General features: G+C 42.7%; 1 protein-coding gene across 1 annotated transcript in view; it reads right to left on the bottom strand.

The window, feature by feature from the left end:
- The window catches only part of LOC109916098 (fibrocystin-L-like), a 209,492-nt gene that overhangs the window by 121,558 nt on the left and 66,584 nt on the right, over positions 1-21,350 (bottom strand). The window contains exons 20-26 of the mRNA XM_048595603.1: positions 19,215-19,389; positions 17,205-17,347; positions 13,870-13,974; positions 13,053-13,241; positions 11,508-11,678; positions 6,715-6,941; positions 1,360-2,347 (exon numbers count right to left, since the gene is read on the bottom strand). Of these exons, the coding sequence (XP_048451560.1) occupies positions 1,360-2,347; positions 6,715-6,941; positions 11,508-11,678; positions 13,053-13,241; positions 13,870-13,974; positions 17,205-17,347; positions 19,215-19,389 (1,998 nt within the window). The remainder of the gene's footprint in view (positions 1-1,359; positions 2,348-6,714; positions 6,942-11,507; positions 11,679-13,052; positions 13,242-13,869; positions 13,975-17,204; positions 17,348-19,214; positions 19,390-21,350) is intronic.

Raw genomic sequence — 21,350 nt, 5'->3', positions numbered from 1 at the left:
GAGTCCCAAGAACCCTCTGTTCCTCTGAGCTTCCTAGCTTCTTGCCATTTATTGAGTACTCCCTTGTCTTATTCCTTCTAGGAAAGTGCACCACCTCACAATTATCAGGGTTAAATTCCAGTTGCCACTAATCAGCCGAGCTGACCATTCTGTTTATAACCTCATATAAACTAACAACTTCCTCCTTACTGTCAACCACCTGGACAATCTTTGTGTCATCAGGAAATTTACCTACTATCTCCTCCCTACACCCCACATTCTCATCTACATCATTTATGGGTATCACAAAGAATAAGGGACCCAGCAGCAATCCCTGTGCTAAGCCACTGCACACAGGGCTTCAGTTACACAAACAGCCTTCGACCTCTCCCATCTTTCTCCTGTCACTAAGTCAATTTTGGATCTAATATGCCAAGTTATCTTCATCCCGTGAGCTTTTACCTTCTTTATCAGTTTTCTATGTGGGATCTTGTTGAAGACCTTGCTGAAATCGATGTAAACTACAACAACTGCTCTACCCTCATCCAAACACTTGGTCACCTCCTTAAGAACCTCCACAAGACGTGTTAGGCATGACCTCCCTCTGACAAAGATGTGGTGCATCTGTGTTAAAGTGAACATTCGCGTTATAAGGAATTGTTAATGAGAGCATTCCTGTTAAAGTATGCATTAATGTTAGAGTGGCATTAAAGCAAGGGTCTGGTGTTCCGGCAAGAATCCATGTTAAAGACAGAGTTCGTGGTACAGTAAGGAATTGCAACTTTTGCCCTCACCACCCATTGCTCCAACTTATACCATGTGTGCAAATGTCCATGTTGCCACAGCAACTCAGAGTTGCAGTTGTGCTTCTGGCTCACCAGTTGGTTCAATCAGCTGGATGGCTGGTGTGGATCAGATTTCTGCCAACAGCATGGGGCTTACTCCTATTCTGACTGGGGTGGAATTGAGACCTGACTCCTTGCTCAGCCCAGTGTTGAGATGGTGGTCCTGTTTCAGGCCTGCACGCAGGGATCTGAAGTAGAAGAACTAAGTGCAATCTTAGTGTGAGCAGGAGTGTTTATGTTTGAGGGAGAGTTCATGTCAGAGGATGTGTTTGTGTTACTGGGAGAGTTCATGTGAGAAGGAGTGTTAGTGTTAGAGAGTGTTCATGTTAGAGGGACTGCTTATAATAGTGCGTGTTGGTGAAAGAGGGAGTGTTCATGTTAGAAGGACAATGTGTATTAGAAGGAGTGTTTTGTTTTAGAGGAAGTGAAATTGCTAGGGCGTGTGTTAGTATGGGTTTTAGAAACACCCTCAGCTTTAGGATTAGGGCTGTACTTCAGAAACATATCAGGAGATCAAGTTCCTACAACTACTTACCTGTTGCCGGAGACACGGCTAGAATTTTCGGAGTCTTTGTTTGGTTGTAGGTAAATCTAAGGACAGGATACATTGTAGAATGAACAATAGTCTTTACATCGACAGTGCCTGGGGGACCAGCTGGAACGATGCACTTAACTTCCCCCGGAGTGACTGAAAGAAGGTGACATGGAGATCTGTGAACTGTCACTATGGTTTCATCCTGGACAAAACCATTTCCTGTTATTAACAATGTGGTCCCACCATGAATACCTCCCGATGCTGGAGAGAGGGAGGCTCTGGCAGCATTGGTGATGGGAATCCCTCTAAGTGACAGACCTTTATTTAATGTTAAAACCCTGAGTGTGTGCTTGCCAACAGGTACGGGGCCTACTGTGCAGTTCATACTGCTGTCTGAAACATCACTTGGAACAAAACTGGCATCTCCTATAAGAATGAAAGCCTCATCCACACGGTTCCCAAATCCACTGCCACTTATAGTGAGCTGTGTGTAAACTGTGGTCAGAAACATAGAAGATACATTCAGTAGGATTGGTGCTGCATTCTCTGCATAGGAATAGTCACAGGCCCCACTACACACAGCTGGGATGCCATGAATAGAAAGTGTGACAATCCCAATGGAGACAATAGAAGCTGAAGAGTCACAGATGACATGTGTGTAGTTTCCAGAAACCAGCATGCAAAACACATTGGCTAACTGGACCGTGACAGCACCCAGGTCAGCTCCAAAGCCTGACCCAGTGATGGTTACTCTGGTCTTTCCCATTGTGGACCCAACATTGGGGTTAACAGCGTCAATGTGAGGAAGCAGCACAAAACGACGACTCAGTTCATCAGTTAAAGTATTGATAGCAGTGCCAAGGTTCTGGATGGTCACAGACACCAGAACTGCAATGCCAATATCCATCACTCCCTCAGGATCTATCTGACATAAAAGTTCACTCTCTGTGCTATTTTCAACGACACACCGATGTGCTCCAACTCTCACCTGAAACAGAACAACACATCAGAATGAGAATGTTTGTTGTCTAGCAATTAACTGATTTCATACCTCTACCAGGACACAATACTAGTTATTTGTAATCAGCAATGTTGGTAGTCCAGAGTGGAAAAAATAATTTAAAAAATAGCAGAGACAGAGGGGAAAAGATACCAACTGAGGCTAAATATGAAGCATGAAATCTTTCAGTAGCACAGCATGATGAGAGGGCTGAGAACCATTAACTGTACAAACACTTGCATTTGTATAGCATAGCTGAACTAAGGAAGCACAACATTGAGAAGGCCTTCCCCAGGAAAAGTCCCAAATAAAAGCAAGAATGAATGCAATGGATGTTGATATCAGGCTAAATATATTCAAATATAAAATAAATCTCAAGGAGACATTTATACCAGATACAAGGAAGGAAAGTTGTAAGGGAGTTGTACTACTGATTCAGTTATTATGTGTGGAGCTCCTGGTGAGTGTAGACACATGTGACTACAGACCTTTCTGTGTTACTGCAATTCCATGTTAAATAATGCAGCCTGATTATTAATACTAGCCCAAGGGCTTGTACAGCTAGTATGGAACAAGATGACGAGGATAAAAGCCAAAAGAACTGCGGATCCTATAAATCAGGAACAAAAACAAAGTTGTTGGAAGATGCAGGATGATGTTCCACAATCCTCTCAAATTCTTCGAGACTGTGATAAGATCTATGGTGTTGTACACAAACTACAAGTTGTCAGCCCAGGCTCTGTGTTAGAAACTTGAAAGTTCGCGACCTGTATTGGAGACTTGGGAAGCAATTAGCCACTCCCTGGAGATGGTGAGAAGGGCACAAAATTGAGCATTTAGTACTACACAAATGCCAGGCAATAACCGCCTCCAATGAGATATTCTAACCACTGCCCCTTGACATCCAATAATGTTACAACTACTGAATCCCCTACTATTAATGTGCTTGGGGTTACAGTTGACCAGAAACTCAACTGGAATTGTCACGTCAACACAGTGGCTACAAGAGCAGGTCTGAGTCTAGGAATACTGCGGTGAGTTACTCATCTCCTCAGTCCCAAAGCCTGTCCACATTTAGAAGGCACAAGTCAGGAGTGTAATGGAATACTCCCCACCTGTCTGGATGGGTGCAGCTCCAACAACACTCAAGAGGTTTGACACCAGCCAGGACAAAGCAGCCTGCTTGACTGGCACTACATTCACATGTAAGAACTCCTTCCACCACCTCAGGAGCAGCAGTGTATACTATCCACAATGTGCACTGCAGGAATTCACTAAAGATTGTTAGACAGCACCTTCCAAACCCACGACCGTTTCCAGCTAGAAAGACAAAGGCAGCAGAGACATGGGAACACAACCTCCAAGTTTCACTCCAAGTCACTCAGCATCTTAACTTGGAAATATACTGCCGTTCCTTCGTCAAAATCTTGGAATTCACTTGCTAGGGGTATTGTCGGCCAGCATGAGGACTGCAGCAGCTCACCAGTACCTTCTCCAGGGCAGCTAGGGATAGGCAATAAATGCTGATCAGCCAGAGACAGCCACATCCCATTAGTGACTAAAAAGAAACTGGTTCTATGGAGATACTCACCAGCTTTCTGCCACAGCCGTAAAAACTAAAAAGGCACGAGTAGGTCTGTTGGAGATTTTCTTGCCTCACCAGAAGTTAAGGGCCAAAGTTGTCAATTAAGACCATTGAAGGGTATCATCCTGTCACTGGCCCAATTACTAAACAGAAGCCAGAGAGCTGTTTACACCTGAAGTTGACTGGTCTTGCCTAACTGAGCAGGCTGGAACTGGGAACAAGTTACAGAGACACAGACAAACAGAAATAGGAAGATTAAAGAAAGGTGTACTATTGTTCGTGTCAGCAGAAGCTGCCTGTTCCCTGAGTTTAAACTTGAAGAAAACCTGCAGCAGTTGCTGGAAGCTACAATGTTTAAATTGATAAATCAGAGACATTTCGTCACATTCAGTCACTTTGTACTTTTGATAAACCAGTGGAACCTTCCAGAGAAAGACAACTGAACACACTCTATAAACAAAAATGACCCTGAGCCTCCTGTTGCCTGCCACTTCAACACATGTTCTGTAACCAACATCTCTGCCTTGGGTTTGCTGCAGGGCTCCAGCTCAGCGCAAGCTGGAAAAACTCATTTCTTGCTTGGGCCTGAAATAACTCCAAGGAGGCCGGTATCCCATCACCAAGTCACCCTTTATTTACACGTGCACAGTACATAGGCTGTGACCAGCCAGCTCAGATTCAGTCCTGAGAATGAAGAGACTCTCTGAATCTCCTGTGTACATCTGTCAGACTGAGCTCCCAGATTGCCCAAGTTAACAACCTCAATCAAGGTTCTCATAATAAATGAGATCCACCTGGCTCTTGTTCCAATCACTACAAGTCCAGCATCTGCAGTTCCTACTATCTCTGAAACAATTTTAACCCCACTGCGAAGCCTCTTCCTCTGATGCTGCTTGGCCTGCTGTGTTCATCCAGCTCTATACCTTGCTCCTACAAGGACCCTGCAGCCTTTTGGACTCAACATTGAGCTCAATCATTTTAGGGCATGAGCCACTGTTCCCATGTCATTAGCCAATCCCCACACACCAGGACTTGTTGTCATATCGCCTGCCTCCACAATCAACCCATTGTCAGCTAATGTCCCCATTAGCAGCTCTTGATTCTCCCAGGCTGACCATTATCCTTTCCTTTGTCTGCCCAATTGTCTGCTGCTCTCTCTCTTTCTCTGGGTTCCATCTCTGCCTGTGTCCTTTACTTCTCCCCTCTCCCCCACCTCAGCTTCAGCATATATACCAACCTTTTCCCAGCTACAGTTAGTACAGAAGCCTGGCCCATGCCTTCTATTAACATTGGTATGAAAGGTAGGAAAATGGGGTGCTGGGCAACTTTAACATTTGGTATTATTCCATGAACAGTGGGGTTCAGTTTCCTGTGCGCTTCACCATTTGATTGTAACACCTGCCAGCCTGATTGGTTTGTGGGGAATGATCTCTATTTACTCCAATTTGGGGCAAGTCAGGTACAGGAGGGGTGGGGCACGGGGGAGGGGGCATTGAGATGGAATCATAAAATCCCTACAGCGTGAAGCAGGCCATTCGGCCCATCAAATCAATACCGACCTTCCACCTTACCCTATTCCTGCAACCCTGCATTTCCCATGGCTAATCCACCCAGCCTGCACATCCCTGGACTATGTAGGCAACTTAACATGGCCAATCCACCTAACCTGCACATCTTTGGACTGTGAGAGGAAACCGGAGCGCCTGGAGGAAAACCATGCAGACACTGGGAGAATGTGCAAACTCCACACAGACAGTTTCAGGAGAGTGGAACAGAACATAGGTCCCTGGTGCTGTGAGGCAGCAGTGCGAACCACTGATGATCATCCATTGTTTTACTATTATCCTTGCCTCCAACTCCCCCACCCCCGCAGGACACCCATCTTGCACTTAGCAAAGGAAAAAAACTTCCTTTCCCATTATAGAGGTTAGGCCTCGAACTATAGGACCCAGAAGCTGCTGGCCTCTGATAGCCAACATCCCTAGCAATGTAGGACCTTGTTGTTAAAGCCTGTAATTGGCCAAGAAGCTCACTGGTCTTTTACCAAGCTGATTGGAGCTTGATTCAGAAAGTTTCTTCTACTGTGGGGATAACATTTTAGTTGCCACTGAAAATGTCTGCTCCTACACTTAGACAATGAATCAGAGAATCCGACCTCGGTGTCTGGAATTCTCTTCCCTAGAAAGCAGCAGACGCTGGACCCTTGACTATATTCAAGTCAATAGGAACTGAGGGCAATGAAATACAATACAGAAGTGCAGTTGAGCTCCCAATCAGATCAGTCGTAATTCTACCAAATGGTGGAGCAGGTGTGAGGGGCTGAATGGTCAACTGCTACCAATTCCTGTGTTCTTGAAAAGCTGGTACTGAAGGAAAGCTGCTTTTTTGCTTGAGATGTTAAACAAAGTTTCTGTGGGTGTAAGAGATCCCATGGCACCTTTTTGAAGGAGAGCGGATGAACTCTTCCCAGTATTCTGGGTTAATATTTATTCCTCAATCAACTGAAGTAAATTATTAGGTAATTATCACATTGCTACTTGTAGGATCTTGCTATGCTTAAATTAGCTGCTGTGTCTCCTACACTGTAACAGTGAACTGCACTTCGAACAGTTCTTTATAGGCAGTAGAGCATTAGGGCTTCCCGTTGCAAAATGCTATAGAAATGCAAGTTTTAAGAAAAAGAAGGGGTGAAGTCACAGATAATTACATTGTTAATATTTAGAAGGCAAAGTCAAATTTGCTTTATTAATGTTTGAACATGTTAGGTTACCTCGTTCGCACAGCTAATGTTACTGAATCCAGTGCCAGTAATGGTTAACCTGTCTTTCATTGTTCCTTTTGAGGGTGCGATGCTGTTAATTGTGGGGGAGCAGCAGAGAGACAGATGAAATGTGAAGCTCCTGTCATCGGTCTTGTTCGATGCCTGGTTACAGGTGGGTTTTGGTACCGTACAGTCACTATTACTTTTTAGTTGTGAATGTAGTTTCTCAGAAGGCCCTACACAGAAACAGCCAGCTGTTAACCAACAAAATATGTGCAGGGGCAGTGGCCAGTGGGGAAAAGGAAAGAAACATATTGAGAAGCTCAAATACATTCAGGTTTAATTGACAGAAGAAGCTCAAAAAATATACAATTGCAGCAAAGTATTCCCAGTCTGAATACTTTTGTTTTCCAATAACTTACAAGCTAACCCAAATCAGTTTCCAGCTGAGCAGCATCTCAGGTTTAAAAATTTCATCTTTGTTTTCAAATACCTCCATGGCCTCTTCCCTCCCTATCTGTATCATTTCCTTTCTGTGCCACAGCCCTCTGAGACCCCTGTGCTTCCCCAATTCTGGCCTCTTGAGCTTCACTGTTATCCATGACCTCACTAATGGTTACCATAACTCTCATGCTTTGGGACACTGTGTAGTCATGAAACTGCCTGAATACAAAATGTTTCCAGTTTTTAGTTTCAATTTGATGCAAAACTATTTCTAAGCAAAAGATTTCAGTTCCCTTAATGGTTCTAAGTTTTAGTTGTACCTTTAACAGGTTACAAATGAGTAGAAAAAAACAGATCTACATTTTAACAGTATTCCTGACAGGTTGAGAGTTTCTAATCACTTGCCCATTCTAGAAACCAACTGATTAAATTTCTATTGAATCCTGTGCTAATAAAAATGATAGATCCAAATGTGACTGATGAGTGTGAGACACCAGCATTACACATGTGATCTCAATGCTCACACTCACAAGTGAATTCATGTGTACTTTACCTGGAATTTTTTGGTAAAATGGAGATAGGAAGAGAAGATACCTTGTGCTTAATTGCATAAAGTAATCTAAAACAAATTAAATAAATGCAAAATAAAACACTAGTCTCATATAAAAAAACTAATAAGTAGGGGGGAAGGGAGGAGTGAGCATACAGGGAATATAACAATTAATGTAAGGCAAAGCAGCAGGTTAGCAGGTGACAAGGAAGCTTCAACTCCATTGAAAATTAGGAAAAAAGTTAAAGGGAAGGAGAACTCAAGAGCTGTTAGTAATGGAGGTAATAGGACGCAAAAAGAAGGTGCAAAAACTGGCATAAGGGCACTGTATCTGAATGCTCGGAGCATACGGAACAAGGTGGATGAGTTGACAGTGCAAATCACGGCAAATGGGTATGATTTAGTGGCCATTACAGGGACATGGTTACAGGATGGTCATGACTGGGAGCTAAATATCCAGAGGTATCAAACTGTTCGGAAGGACAGACAGGAAGGTAAGGGAGGTGGTGTTGCTCTGATTTTTCAGGATGATATTAGGGCGGTAATGAGAGATGATATGGTTCTACTGAACAAAATGTTGAATCATTTGGGTGGAAATTAGGAATAGCAGGGAGAAGTCACTGATAGGTGTGGTTTATAGTCCACCAAATAATGACATCGTGGTGGGGTGGGCAATAAACATAGAAATAGCTAATGCATGTAAAAATGGTACAGCAATTATCATGGGGGATTTTAATCTACATATCGATTGGTCAAACCAGGTCGGTCATGGCAGCCTTGAGGAGGGGGTTCATAGAATGCATCCACGATAATTTCCTTGAACAATATGTAATGGAACCTACGAAGGAACAAGCTATCCTAGATCTAGTCCTGTGTAATGAGACAGGAATAATTAATGATCTCACAGTTAGGGATCCTCTCGGAAGGAGCGATCACAGTATGGTTGAATTTAAAATACAGATGGAGCGTGAGAAGGTTAAATCCAGTACCTATGTCCTGTGCTTAAACAAAGGAGACTATGAAGGAATGAGGGAGGAGTTAGCTAAGGTAGAATGGGAGCAAAAAGTCTTTATGGTGGGTCAATTGAGGAACAGTGGAGGACTTTCAAAATGATTTTTCACAGTGCTCAGCCGAAGTATATTCCAGTGATAAGGAAGAACTGTCGGAAAAGAGAGAGGTAGGCATGGATGTCTAAGGAAATAATGGAAAGTATCAGATTGAAAAGAAAACATACAAATAAAGCAAAGAGTAGTGGGGAACGAGTAGACTGGGAAATCTTTAAAGGCCAACAGAAAGCCACAAAAAAAGTTATAAAGAGAAGTAAGATAGATTATGAGAGTAACCTAGCTCAGAATATAAAAACAGGCAGCAAAAGTTTCTATAAATATATAAATCGTAAAAGAGTGGCGAAGGTAAACATTGGTCATTTAGAGGATGAGAAGGCCAATTTAATAACTGGGAATGAGGAAGTAGCCGAGACATTAAACAGTCATTTTGTGTCGGTCTTCACAGTGGAAGACACAAATAACATGCCGAAAACTAATGGCAAGAAGGTTATAGCAGGTGAGGACCTAGAAACTATCATTATCACTAAGGAGGCAGTGCTGGGCAAGCTAATGGGGCTAAAGGTAGACAAGTCTGCTGGCCCTGATGAAATGCATCCCAGGGTACAAAAAGAGGTGATGGGGGAAATAGCAAATGCACTAGTAATTATTTACCAAAATTCACTGGACTCTGGGGTGGTTCCCGCAGATTGGAAAACAGCCAATGTGACGCCACTATTTAAAAAAGGAAGTAGACAAAAAGCAGGTAACTATAGGCCAGTTAGCTTAACTTCGGTAGTGGGGAAAATGCTTGAATCTATCATTAAGGAAGAAATAGCAAGACATCTGGATATAAATTGTCCCATTGGGAACACCCAGCATGGGTTCATGAAGGGTAGGTCATGTTTAACTAATTTGGTGGAATTCTTTGAGGACATTACTTGCATGGTGGACAATGGGGAACCTGTGGATGTGGTGTATCTGGATTTCCAGAAGGCATTTGACAAGGTGCCACACCAAAGGCTGCTACATAAGATAAAGTTGCACGGTATTACAGGTAATGTATTGGCATGGATAGAGGATTGATTGACCAGTAAAAAGCAAAGAGTAGGGGTAAATGGGATAACAAGGTATAGAGCTGGATGAACACAGCAGGCCAAGCAGCATCAGAGGAGCAGGAAGGCTGACATTTCGGGCCTAGACCCTTCTTCAGAAAAAGGGGTAAATGGGTTTTTTTCTGGTTGGCGGTCAGTGGCTAGTGGTGTGCCTCAGGGATCAGTGTTGGGACCGCAATTGTTTACAATTTACATAGATGATTTGGAGTTGGGGACTAAGTCTGGTGTGTCAAAATTTGAAGATGACACTAAGGTGAGTGGTAGAGCAAAGTGTGCAGAAGACACTGAAAGTCTGCAGAGGGATATAGATAGTCTAAGTGAGTGGGCAAAGGTCTGGCAGATGGAGTACAATGTTGATAGGTGTGAGGTCATCCATTTTGGTAGGAATAACAGCAAAATGGACTATGTTTTAAATGGTAAAAATTGCAGCACGCTGCTGTGCAGAGGGACTTGGGTGTCCTTGTGCATGAATCGCTAAAAATAGGATTGCAGGTGCAGCAGGTAATTAAAAAGGCAAGTGAAATTTTGTCTGCCATTGCTAGAGGGATGGAGTTTAAAAACAGGGAGGCTATGCTGCAGCTGTATAGGGTCCTGGTGAGGCTACACCTCGAGTACTGTGCGCAGTTTTGGTCTCCTTACTTGAGAAGAGATATACTAGCACTGGAGGGGGTGCAGAGGAGATTCACTCGGTTGATTCCAGAGTTGAGAGGGTTGGATTATGAGGAGAGACTGAGTAGACTGGGATTATACTCATTAGAATTCAGAAGAATGAGGGGAGATCTTATAGAAACATATCAGGTTATGAAGGGAATGGATAAGGTGGAGGCAGGGAGGTTGTTTCTGCTAGCAGGTGAAACTAGGACTAGGGGGCATAGCCTCAAAATAAAGGGAAGCAGATGTAGGACTGAGGTCAGGAGGAACTTCTTCACCCAAAGGGTTGTGAATCTGTGGAATTCCCTGCCCAGTGAAGCGGTTGAAACTACCTTGCTGAACGTGTTTAAGGCAAGGCTAGATAAATTTTTGAACAGTAAAGGAATTAAGGGTTATGGTGAGCGGGCGGGTAAGTGGAGCTGAGTCTCAAAAAGATCAGCCATGATCTTATTAAATGGCGGGGCAGGCTCGAGGGGCCAGATGGCCTACTCCTGCTCCTAGTTCTTATGTTCTTAAGTTCTTACGTTCTGTGTTCTCAGTAATGGTCACGATGGAAATATCATCATGTCATAAAAGTCAATCTGATTAGTTATGGTCTTTGATCATGTGATAGTTTTATTCCCTCAGTTACTGAATGCGGAGAGATCTTTGTTTAATAAAGATTAGTACATACATTACACACATTATCTTGCATTGTGTGTAAGATGTTCTTTACTATAATCTGTGGCTAGTATGTAGTTAACAATTTCTGTTGAACAACATTGATGTAAACGCTGATTTGTCACTGTATTTAATACAGCCTCAGCATCAAACATAAACACCATCAAATCCTGAGTGTTGGAGGCTAACCTATCCCAGGGTCAAACATTACCTTACCCAGAGTGATGGGCAAAGGGATTAACATGTTCAGGCTTTGCCTGCACTGCTCTAGAAATGAGTTACTGAGGAAACGTCCTCCAAAATAAACCCTCCAAAATATAAAGAGGATGTGCATTTCACCTGGTATATATTCTGCTTCAATCCCTGCTAAATAAACTTGTACACCTTTGATGCTTTCCTCAGTTGGCTTCACATTCACCACCCCTTGGAGAATGATGCTTTGTTTCTGGTCCACATAACCACTGCTGTAGTAATAAGTCCCAGGGGAGGTGAAATGATGAGAGAACGAACCTACACAGAAAGACCATCATCCATTAGGGGGCATGAAATCAACAAATCTACTTTGTATTATATCCTGAGTACAATGAGAAGGCATCAATACAAAAAAGAAAGAGGAAACTAAGTTTGCTTTGTCACTCCATCGTAGCATAGATACCGAATCTCAAGCAGCTATCTGAACAACAAAGATGCCCAAAATCTGGAGAATTTTACAGCTGCAACACATGAAATTTAGTTTGTCATAATTGAGTAAAATAACTTACTGGCTTGTTTGATTAGATGCTGAATTAGTACAGACTGATTACTAGCTTCACACACCAGTCTCTTCCTGTGCTTTGAGTAGTTTGTGATCTTTGCTCCCACCCAACATGGCCAGTCAGATCTGGCTGACCCAACCTGGCCCTAACCACCCAATCCAAAAACTGACAAGATCGGAAAGCTAACGTTGGCGCAGTCCTCGGGTTGTCAGTATTGAGAAACAGTGTCTGTATAATGATTCCACTAATGGACTCATAATCCAGAGGACTGGGCCAATGCTCCTGGGACATGAGTTCAAATTTCACCATGCCAGTTGAAAAATTTGGATTTGACTAATTAACTACATTTGAAATAAAAAGTTAGTCTCAGAGATGATGACTATGCAACTACCAGATTTTTTTAAATGGTCACCTGTTTCACTAATATCCTCCAGGGAAGGAAATATGCTACCCTTACCTGCTACCCTTACCAGCTGCATGTGACTCACAGCTGTGCGGGTGAGTCTTAACTGTCCTCTGAAATGGCCTCACAAGCCATTAAATTGTCATGAAGATAGTTCACCATCAGCTAATAAAGGATTAGGGATGGGCAACAAGTGCTGGCCTTGCCCAACCCCGTGAATGAATAATTAAAAACTAAAGTTTCTTACAACCTCAGGATGTCCCAAACTGCTCTCTACCCAAATGAGAGGCTTTTTTGACTGTAGCTTTTGCTGTGATGTAGGAAACGTGCAGATGTACATAAAAGATTGCATATTCAATATGTTGAAAATTACGAGAGTTCTTGCTGGTGTCCTGGGGCTAATATTTGTCTCAATCAACATTGTGAAAACAAGTGATCTGTTCCTGATTACATTCCTGAAAGTGAGAGATTGCTGTGTGCAAGTTGACCAAACAGTTCTGCAATAGTACAATGTCAAACGTATTTCATTGCTGTAAGGCTCTTAGGGATGTCCTGAAGTTGTAAAATGTGCTCTAGAATTTCAAATCTTTTTCTTTCACACGAAAGTCTGATTGAAAAATCACACAACAAGGATGATTTACTGCATAAGCGTCTGTTGTGCATCAATAGAATTTTATACAGGTGAGGATTTTCCTGTGGAGTTAAATGCAACAGATGTGAAATTACCTGATGTAGTGCTCATATTGCCACTAATAAACCCAATGCCTTTGTAGTTTACGTCACTGGGCTTGGAGACACTGGAGACTCTGTATTTCAAATTTTGAAGTAAGGATGGGGCCTTCCACTGCCACTGTACTGTATCCCCAACAAAGATATCCAGGTTTGAGGGATTCCACTTATACCCCACACCAAATGCTGTTCAAAGTGGTAACAAATGTGGATAGAAAGATCATTCAAAAAATAAAATCAAAAAATTTGTCGCAAAGAGATTTGTTAACAAAAAATTACAAGTGTTTAAGTTTCAGTCATTTATATACTCTAATTTCGACAATGTATGTTATTCAGAAGAAAATGTTTCATCTTCTGAGTTTCAGAGTTTGATACTTTATACTGAACATGCATCTTAAAAAGATTTTTCAGCATTTTTGATATTGCCTGTTTCAGTCAACACCAGGCTTCAAGATTTGGGTGAATCAAAGGGGCAAACCTTTAAAATGAAAGCCAGGATCTTCAGGGGAGATGTCAAGAAACATTTCTTCACCAAATGGGAAAATTGGGAACTCCCTTTCCCAAAGAACTGTTAAAGCTGGGGTCAATGAAAATTTTCAAAACAGAGATGGATAGATTTTTGTTAGGAAAGCGTGCTAACAGCTATGGAACTCAGGTCAGTGGATAGAGTTACGTTACAGATCAGTCACCATGTAATTAACTTAGCTCGAGGGGCTGAATTGCTTCGCCCTGGTTTCGATGTTCCTATTTACTCTAGAGATAGAAAGCAACATTGCACAGTTTGAACAAAAATCTTCAAAAAGATGTCACATACTTTGACTGCTGCCATTGTTGTTGATGACAAATTTTCTTCCAGTTTGATCAGAAACACACTCGAGAATATTTGGTGAAGCAAAGGCTATGTGACATGGAACAGAACCTGTAAATATTGCACATCACAGAATTCCAAAACAGAATAAAATGCCACTGATTGTTATAAAATCTCTGCTGTAATTAACACAATCAGCTTACTATCTTTCCTCACGTTATTAACATACAATATAAACAGAGATAGCAAGAGTTTCTACAAATATAAAAAATGAGAGAGTGGCTAAGGTAAACATGGGTCCTTTAGAGGATGAGAAGGGGGTTTTAACAATGGGAAATGAGGCAATGGTCAAGGCATTGAACATGTATTTTGTGCCTGCCTGACAGTGGAAGATACAAATAACATGCCAATAATTGATGACAAGGAGGCTATGGTTGGTGAGGACCTCAGAATGATCATTATCACTAAAGGGGTAGCGTTGGGCAACTTAATGGGGCTAAAGGTAAACACGTCTCCTGGCCCTGATGGAATGCATCCCAGAGCACTACAAGAGACGGCGGGAGAAACAGCAAATGCATTCATGGTAATTTACCAAACTTTGCTGGACTCTGGGCAGTTCTGTCAGATTGGAAAACAGCAAACTTGATACCACTGTTTGAAAAAAAGGAGTTAGACACAAAGCAGGTAATTATAGAGCCGTTAGCTTAAATTCTGTCATGAGAAAAATGCTTGAATCTATAATCAAGGAAGAAATAGTGAGACATGTAGGTAAAAATTGTTCCATTGGGCAGACGCAGCATGGATCCATGAAAGGCAGGTCATGCTTAACCAATGTACTGGAATGCTATGAAGACATTACGAGCATGGTGGACAATGGGGACCCAGTAGATGTGGTGTATCTGGATTTCCAAAAGGCACTCGACAAGGTGACACACAAAAGGCTGCTGCGTAAGATAAGGGTGCACGATGTTACAGGTTATGTATTAGCATGGATAGAGAATTGGTTAACTAACAGAAAGCAAAGAATGGGAATGAGTGAGTGTTTTTCTGGTTGGCAATCAGTGGCTAGTGGTGTGCCTCAGAAATCAGTGTTGGGACCACAACTGTTTACAATTTACATAGATGCTTTTGAGTTGGGGTCTGGGTGTAGTGTGTCAAAGCGTGCAGATGGCACTAAGATGAGTGGTAGAGCAAAGTGTGCAGAGGACTCTGAACGTTTGCAGAGGGATATGGATAGTTTAAGTGAGTGGATAAGTGTCTGGCAGATGGAGTACAATGTTGATAAATGTGAAGTCATCCATTTTGGTGGGAACAATAGTAAAAAGGACTATTATTTGAATGGTAAAAAACTGCAGCATGCTGCTGTGCAGAGGGACCTGGGTGTCCTTGTGCATGAATCACAGAAGGCTGGTTTGCAGGTGCAACAGGTAATTATGAAGGCAAATGAAATTTTGTCCTTCATTGCTAGAAGGATTGAATTTAAAAGCAGGGAGTTTACGTTACAGCTGTATAGGGTGCTGGTGAGGCCACACCTGGAGTACTGTGTGCAGTTTTGGTCTCCTTACTCGAGAAAGGATGTACTGGCACTGGAAGGGGTGCAGAGGAGATTCACTAAGTTGATTCCGGAGTTGAGAGGATTGGATTATGAGGAGACACTGAGTAGACTGGGATTATACTCATTGGCATTTAGAAGAATGAGGGGGGATTTTATAGAAACATATAAAATTATGTAGGGAATAGGTAAGATAGAAGCAGGGAGGTTGTTTCCACTGGCAGGTGAAACTAGAACAAGGCGACATAAATGAGGAGGACTATATTTAGGACTGAGATGAGGAGGAACTTCTTTACACAAAGAGTTGTGAATCTGTAGAACTCCCCACCCAGTGAAGCCATTGAAGCTACGTTGTTGAATGTTTTTAAGGCAGAGATAGATGTTTGAACAGTAAAGGAATTAATAGTTATGGCCAGTGAGTGGGTAAGGTCGAACTGAGTCCACAAAAACAAGCAACCATGGTTTTATTTAATGGTGGAGCAGGATCAATGGACCAGATCATCTCCTCCTGCTCCTATTTCTTATGTTCTTACATTAAGTTATATTAAGTTATATCTTTACACAGCAATAATTTGAAAATTAAGGAAATGGGAAAATTGACAAACTAACAGAAACCTCATGAAATTATTTCAGGTTTTATTTTTAATTCATTCACAGGATGTGTGTATTGCTGGCTTCAGCATCGTCCTTCTGGTGGGGAAAGAGCAGGTTTGGAAGATGCTGCCTAAAGAGCTCTGGTAAGTTGTTGCAGTGCACCTTGTTGGTGGTAAACACTGTTCTTAACTTGTGTCAGTGGTGAAGGGTTTGAATGTTGAAATTATTAGATGGGATGTCAATCAAGTGGGCTGCTTTGTCGTGGATGGTATGGAGCTGCTTGAGTGTTGTTAGAACTGCACTAATCCAGGCAAGTGGACAATTGTGCATCACACTCCCAGTTTACCCCTTCTTGGAGGGTTTTAGAAGTCAAGAGATGAGTTACTCACTGCAGACTCTCTAGCCTCTGACCTGCTCTTGTAGCCACTGTATTAATATGGCTAGTCCAGTTCAGTTTCTGGTCAATGAGGACCCCCAGGATGGTTGATGATGGATAATTCTGTGATGTTAATTCCATTGCATGTCAAGGGTAATAGTTAGATTCTTTCTTGTAGGTAATGGTGATCACATGCCATTTGAGTAGTGCAAATATTACTTGCTACTCATCAGTTCAACCTGAATATAGTCCAGGTCTTGCTGCATATGGGAATGGAATACTTCAGTACTTGAGGATCACAAATGATGCAAACATCAGCAACATCCTCCTCTACTGACCTTATGATGGAGAGAAAGTCATTAAGGAAGCAGCTGAAGATGGATACTGATGCTGTGATGGCCTGAGACTGAAGCAATTCACCATCTTCCTATGTGGCATAATACAAAGAAAATACAGTGGATGCTGGAAATCTGAAACATACAGAGTGTTGGAGAAGCTCAGCAGGTCTGGCAGCATCGGTGGGGCATAGAAAGAGAGTTAATATTTCAAGACTGATTTGACTCTTCTTCAAAACTTCTTCCAATTTCCATACATGCAGCCTGTTCTGAGTTTCTCCAGCACTCTGTGTGTTTGCTCCTTTGTACTAGGTATGACTCCAACCAGTGGAGAATTCTCCGCCACTGGCCCCACCCAACCCCTCCTACCTCTTATTGTCTACAGCTTTACTAGGGCTCCTTGATGTCATGCTCAGTCAAATGCTGCCTTGTTTTCATGACAGTCACCCTCAGCTGACCTCTCAGGTTCACCTGATAAACTTACCAATTTGGACAACATTGTCTTCTGGGACAGGACTGAAACCAGATCCAGATATGGTGATTTTTGTGCCTCCATACAATGAGCCCTGCTGAAGACTCACTTCCATTACACGCAAGATATACTCAATTGAAGCATTTAGAGATTTGCTGCAGTGAAAGAGAAAAACAAACAAGCCAAATCTTAAAAAAAAAGCATTAATGTTATTGAGGAGCAACCAATAATACAGATGAAGTCTTACATGAAACATTACCATTCAGTCCCCAACTCTACGTCAAATGTAATATCTACATAAAAACATTGAGATGACAAAGCAGTCACCTATGGGATACGATGAGTTGTTGTGATCTGGAAGGCACTGCCTAAAATGGCTCTGGCGGCAGATCTAACAGCACCTTTCAAAATGGAATTGAGTAAATATTTAAAGGAGAAAGCTTTATGGCTTGGGGATAGAGTAGGCAAGTCGAACTGCTTGGATAGTTCTTTCAAAGAGCTGGCACAGGCAAGATGGGCAGAAAGGCTCATTCAGTATCATGTCACTCTGTGATATTAATCTCAAATAGGGTGACTTGGCAAAATAGATTTGGGATCTACTTTAAAAAAAATCATTCGTGGAATGGACGTGGTCATCATTGGCTGGTCAGCATTTATTACCCATCCTTAGTTGCCCTTAAGAAGGTGGTGGTGTGCTGCCTTCTTGAACCACTATTGTCCACTTGCTGTTGGTAGATCCACAATGCTGTGAGGGAGGGAATTCCAGGACTTTGATCTAACAACACTGAAGGAACAGCATTATATTCCCAAGTCAGGATGGTGAGTGGCTTGGAGGGAAACTTGCAGCTGGTGGTGTTCCCTGCTCTTGTCCTTCTAGATGTTAGTAGTCATGGGTTTAGACACTGCTCTCTCTGGAGCCTTGGTGAATTTCTGCAATGCATCTTGTTGATGGCACAGACTCCTGATACTGAGCCTCTGTGGAGGGAGTGAATGGTTGTCGATGTGATGCCAATCAAGTAGGCTGCATTGTCCCTGGGTGGTGTCAACTTTCTTGAGTGTTGTTGGAGCTGCACTCATCCCAGCAAGTGGTGAGTATTCAATCAGTCCTAGCTTTTGTCTTGTGGATGATAAACAGGACTTGGGGACTCGGGAAGGCAGTTACACGCTGCTGAAATCCCAGCATCTTACCTGTTCTTATAGTCACAGTATTTATATAGCTAGTCCAGTTCAGTTAGTAGTCAATAGTAACCTCAAGGATGTTGATAGTGCAGGATGATAGTCAGTGATGGTAATGCCAATGAAAATCAAAAGGGTGAATGGTTAGATTCTCTCCTGTTGGAGGAGGTGGTCATTGCCTGGCACTCAGGTGGTGTAAATCCGAATTGCCAACTTTGATATTGACCAGGTCTTGCTACATTTGGACATGGACTGCTTCATGGTGCTGAACATTGTGCAATTTATGATGAAGAAAGGTCATTGCTGAAACAGCTGAAGATGGTTGGGCTCGGTACACTATCCTGAGGAATACCTGCAGATATGTCCTGGAGCTGAGATGACTCATCTCCAACAACCACAACCATCTTTCTTTGTGGCAAGTATGAGCCTAACCAGCAAACAGTTGCCCCTGATCCTCACTGACTCTAGTTTTGCTGGTTCTGCTTGATGCCACATACGGTTAAATGCTGCTTTGTTATCAAGGGCAGTCACCCCCATCTCTGCTCTGGCTATCTGTATCTTGGACTCGTCTCGCTAGAGTTGCTTTGGCCGGGGAGGTTCCTGGTCTGGAAGTTTCCCAGAAAGATGCACCAATAGTAAGTGGGCAACTTTTAGTTTGATCTTGGAATCTGACTCCGATAGGATGATTTGGGCCAACATTTTTAAACTGATACAAAAGATTTCAGAAATTCGCACTGAATGCAATTTGCGCTGAAAATTCTGCTATCTTTTGTGCAGCTACACTGATTCAGGGCAATTTGTGCAGAAAAGTTAATGCAATGGAACGTAAACTCTAGGTCTTCATACCCAACAAGAGTTTGTACATAGATACTGTAATTCGCTGGAGGGAGACTGGGCAGACAACACGTAATGTTGTTAGTTGACCATCGAAGAATCGCACACTCAGAATTCCCAATAACTACAAAACTATCTTCAGTTTTGTTGCCAAAATCCGATCCATAGATCGTCAGATTGGAACCACCTATGAAACAATTTTCATATAATTAATTCACTTTTCACACAACAATATAAAAATATCAGTCAATCTGTATGTTATGTTCGAACAGCATTGCCATACACCAGTAACAGCATGTATATATAATGCCTATAACACAGGAAAATATGGAACCATAGAGTAAAGAGTTAGAGTAGTTAATGAGCTTGTGCATAAAGAGCTATTTCTTAGTGGTGTCAGATCTCATGGTACTAGGATGTGAATGTAGGGCTCCAGAGAAGCCCTTTCCTATACTCCCTCTCACTTCACCTCTGGAATTCATGTCTTTTGTCGCCTTAGGCTATAATGTGGTCAGGAACTGAGTGGCTCCAATGGAACTCAAATTGACATGCCAGTGAGCAGGTTATTGCTGAGCAAGTGCTGTTTGAAAACATTGTTGATCACCCACACAATCTGTACGTTTGGCCCGACAGGTCCACACCGACTCTCCGACCAGCATCCCATTCAAACTCACTGCCACTACTCTATCCCTGTAACCCTGCATTTTTCCATGGCTAATCCACACATTCCTAGACACTATGAACAATTTAGCATGGCCAATCCACCTAACCTGTACTTCTTTGGACAATGGGAGGAAACTGGAGCACCCAGAGGAAACTCACACAGACACGGGGAGAATGTGCAAACTCCACACATAGAACATAGAACACAGAACATTACAGCGCAGTACAGGCCCTTCGGCCCTCGATGTTGCGCCGACCTGTGAAACCAATCTGAAGCCCATCTAACCTAAACTATTCCATTATCATCCATATGTTTATCCAATGACCATTTAAATGCCCTTAAAGTGGGCGAGTCTACGAGTTTTGCAGGCAGGGCAATCCACGCCCTTACTACTCTCTGAGTAAAGAACCTACGTCTGACATCTGTCCTATATCTATCACCCCTCAATTTAAAGCTATGTCCCGTCGTGCTAGCCACCACCATCCGAGGAAAAAGGCTCCGACTGTCCACCCTATCTAATCCTCTGACACAGACAGTTGCCTGAAGCTGCAATTGAACCCGGGTCCCTGGTGCTCTGAGGTAGCAGTGCTGACCACTGAACCACTGTGCCGCCCACCCCATCCATTGCTTTATTGATGAGTACACTGCTGGTTGGATTCGTTGTGCTTTTTGTGTACAGCATGTACATGGACAATGTTCCACATTGTTGAGTAAATGGCTATGTTGTAGTTGTACTGGAACAGCTCGGTTAGGAGTGTGACTATTTCTGGAGCAAAAGACTTCGGTATCATTGCCGGAATTTTGTCAGGGTCCATAGCCCTTGTAATATCCACTGACTCCAAATCATGTGAAGTGAATTGAATTGGCTGAAGACTAGTATCGGTGATTCTGTGGATCTCAGGAGGACACTGAAATCAATCATCTACTCAGCAGTTCTGGGTGAACCTTGGTGCAAGTGGGAGCAATTTACTGCAGATGCTGGAATCTGTACTGAAAACAAAAAATGCTGGAGATCACAGCGGGTCAGGCAGCATCCATGGAGAGAAAGCAAGCTGACCTGCCGAGTCTAGATGACTTTTCATCAGAGCTGATATGAATTGTGGAGTATAGGTGGGGAGATGGTGTGCTGGAGAGAATAGCTGCTGATAGTACAGTTTGAGTGATCTGGATGTGAGAATGGCAGAACAATGTTGTGTCTAACTGGCAAACAGCAAAGAACAGATAGTCCCATTGGAGTTGAGGGCGGGGGGTGGGGGAGCGGGTGGCAGAGAGGACATGGTGACAGACAATGCAACAAGTAAAGCCAAAAGAAAGGGAAGGAATGGGAGTGGGTTCAGAATCTGAAGGTGTTGAGCTCAATATTAAGTCCAGAATGTTGTAAGGTTCTTAATCTAAAGATGAGATGTTGTTCATAGATAACACAGTGTGGAGCTGGAGGAACACAGCAGGCCAGGCAGCATCAGAGGAGCAGGAAAGCTGACGTT

This window comes from Rhincodon typus, chromosome 4 (assembly GCF_021869965.1).
Source record: "Rhincodon typus isolate 14 chromosome 4, sRhiTyp1.1, whole genome shotgun sequence".
Taxonomy (NCBI): Eukaryota; Metazoa; Chordata; class Chondrichthyes; order Orectolobiformes; family Rhincodontidae; genus Rhincodon; species Rhincodon typus.
This window is presented reverse-complemented; position numbering and strand designations above follow the sequence as displayed.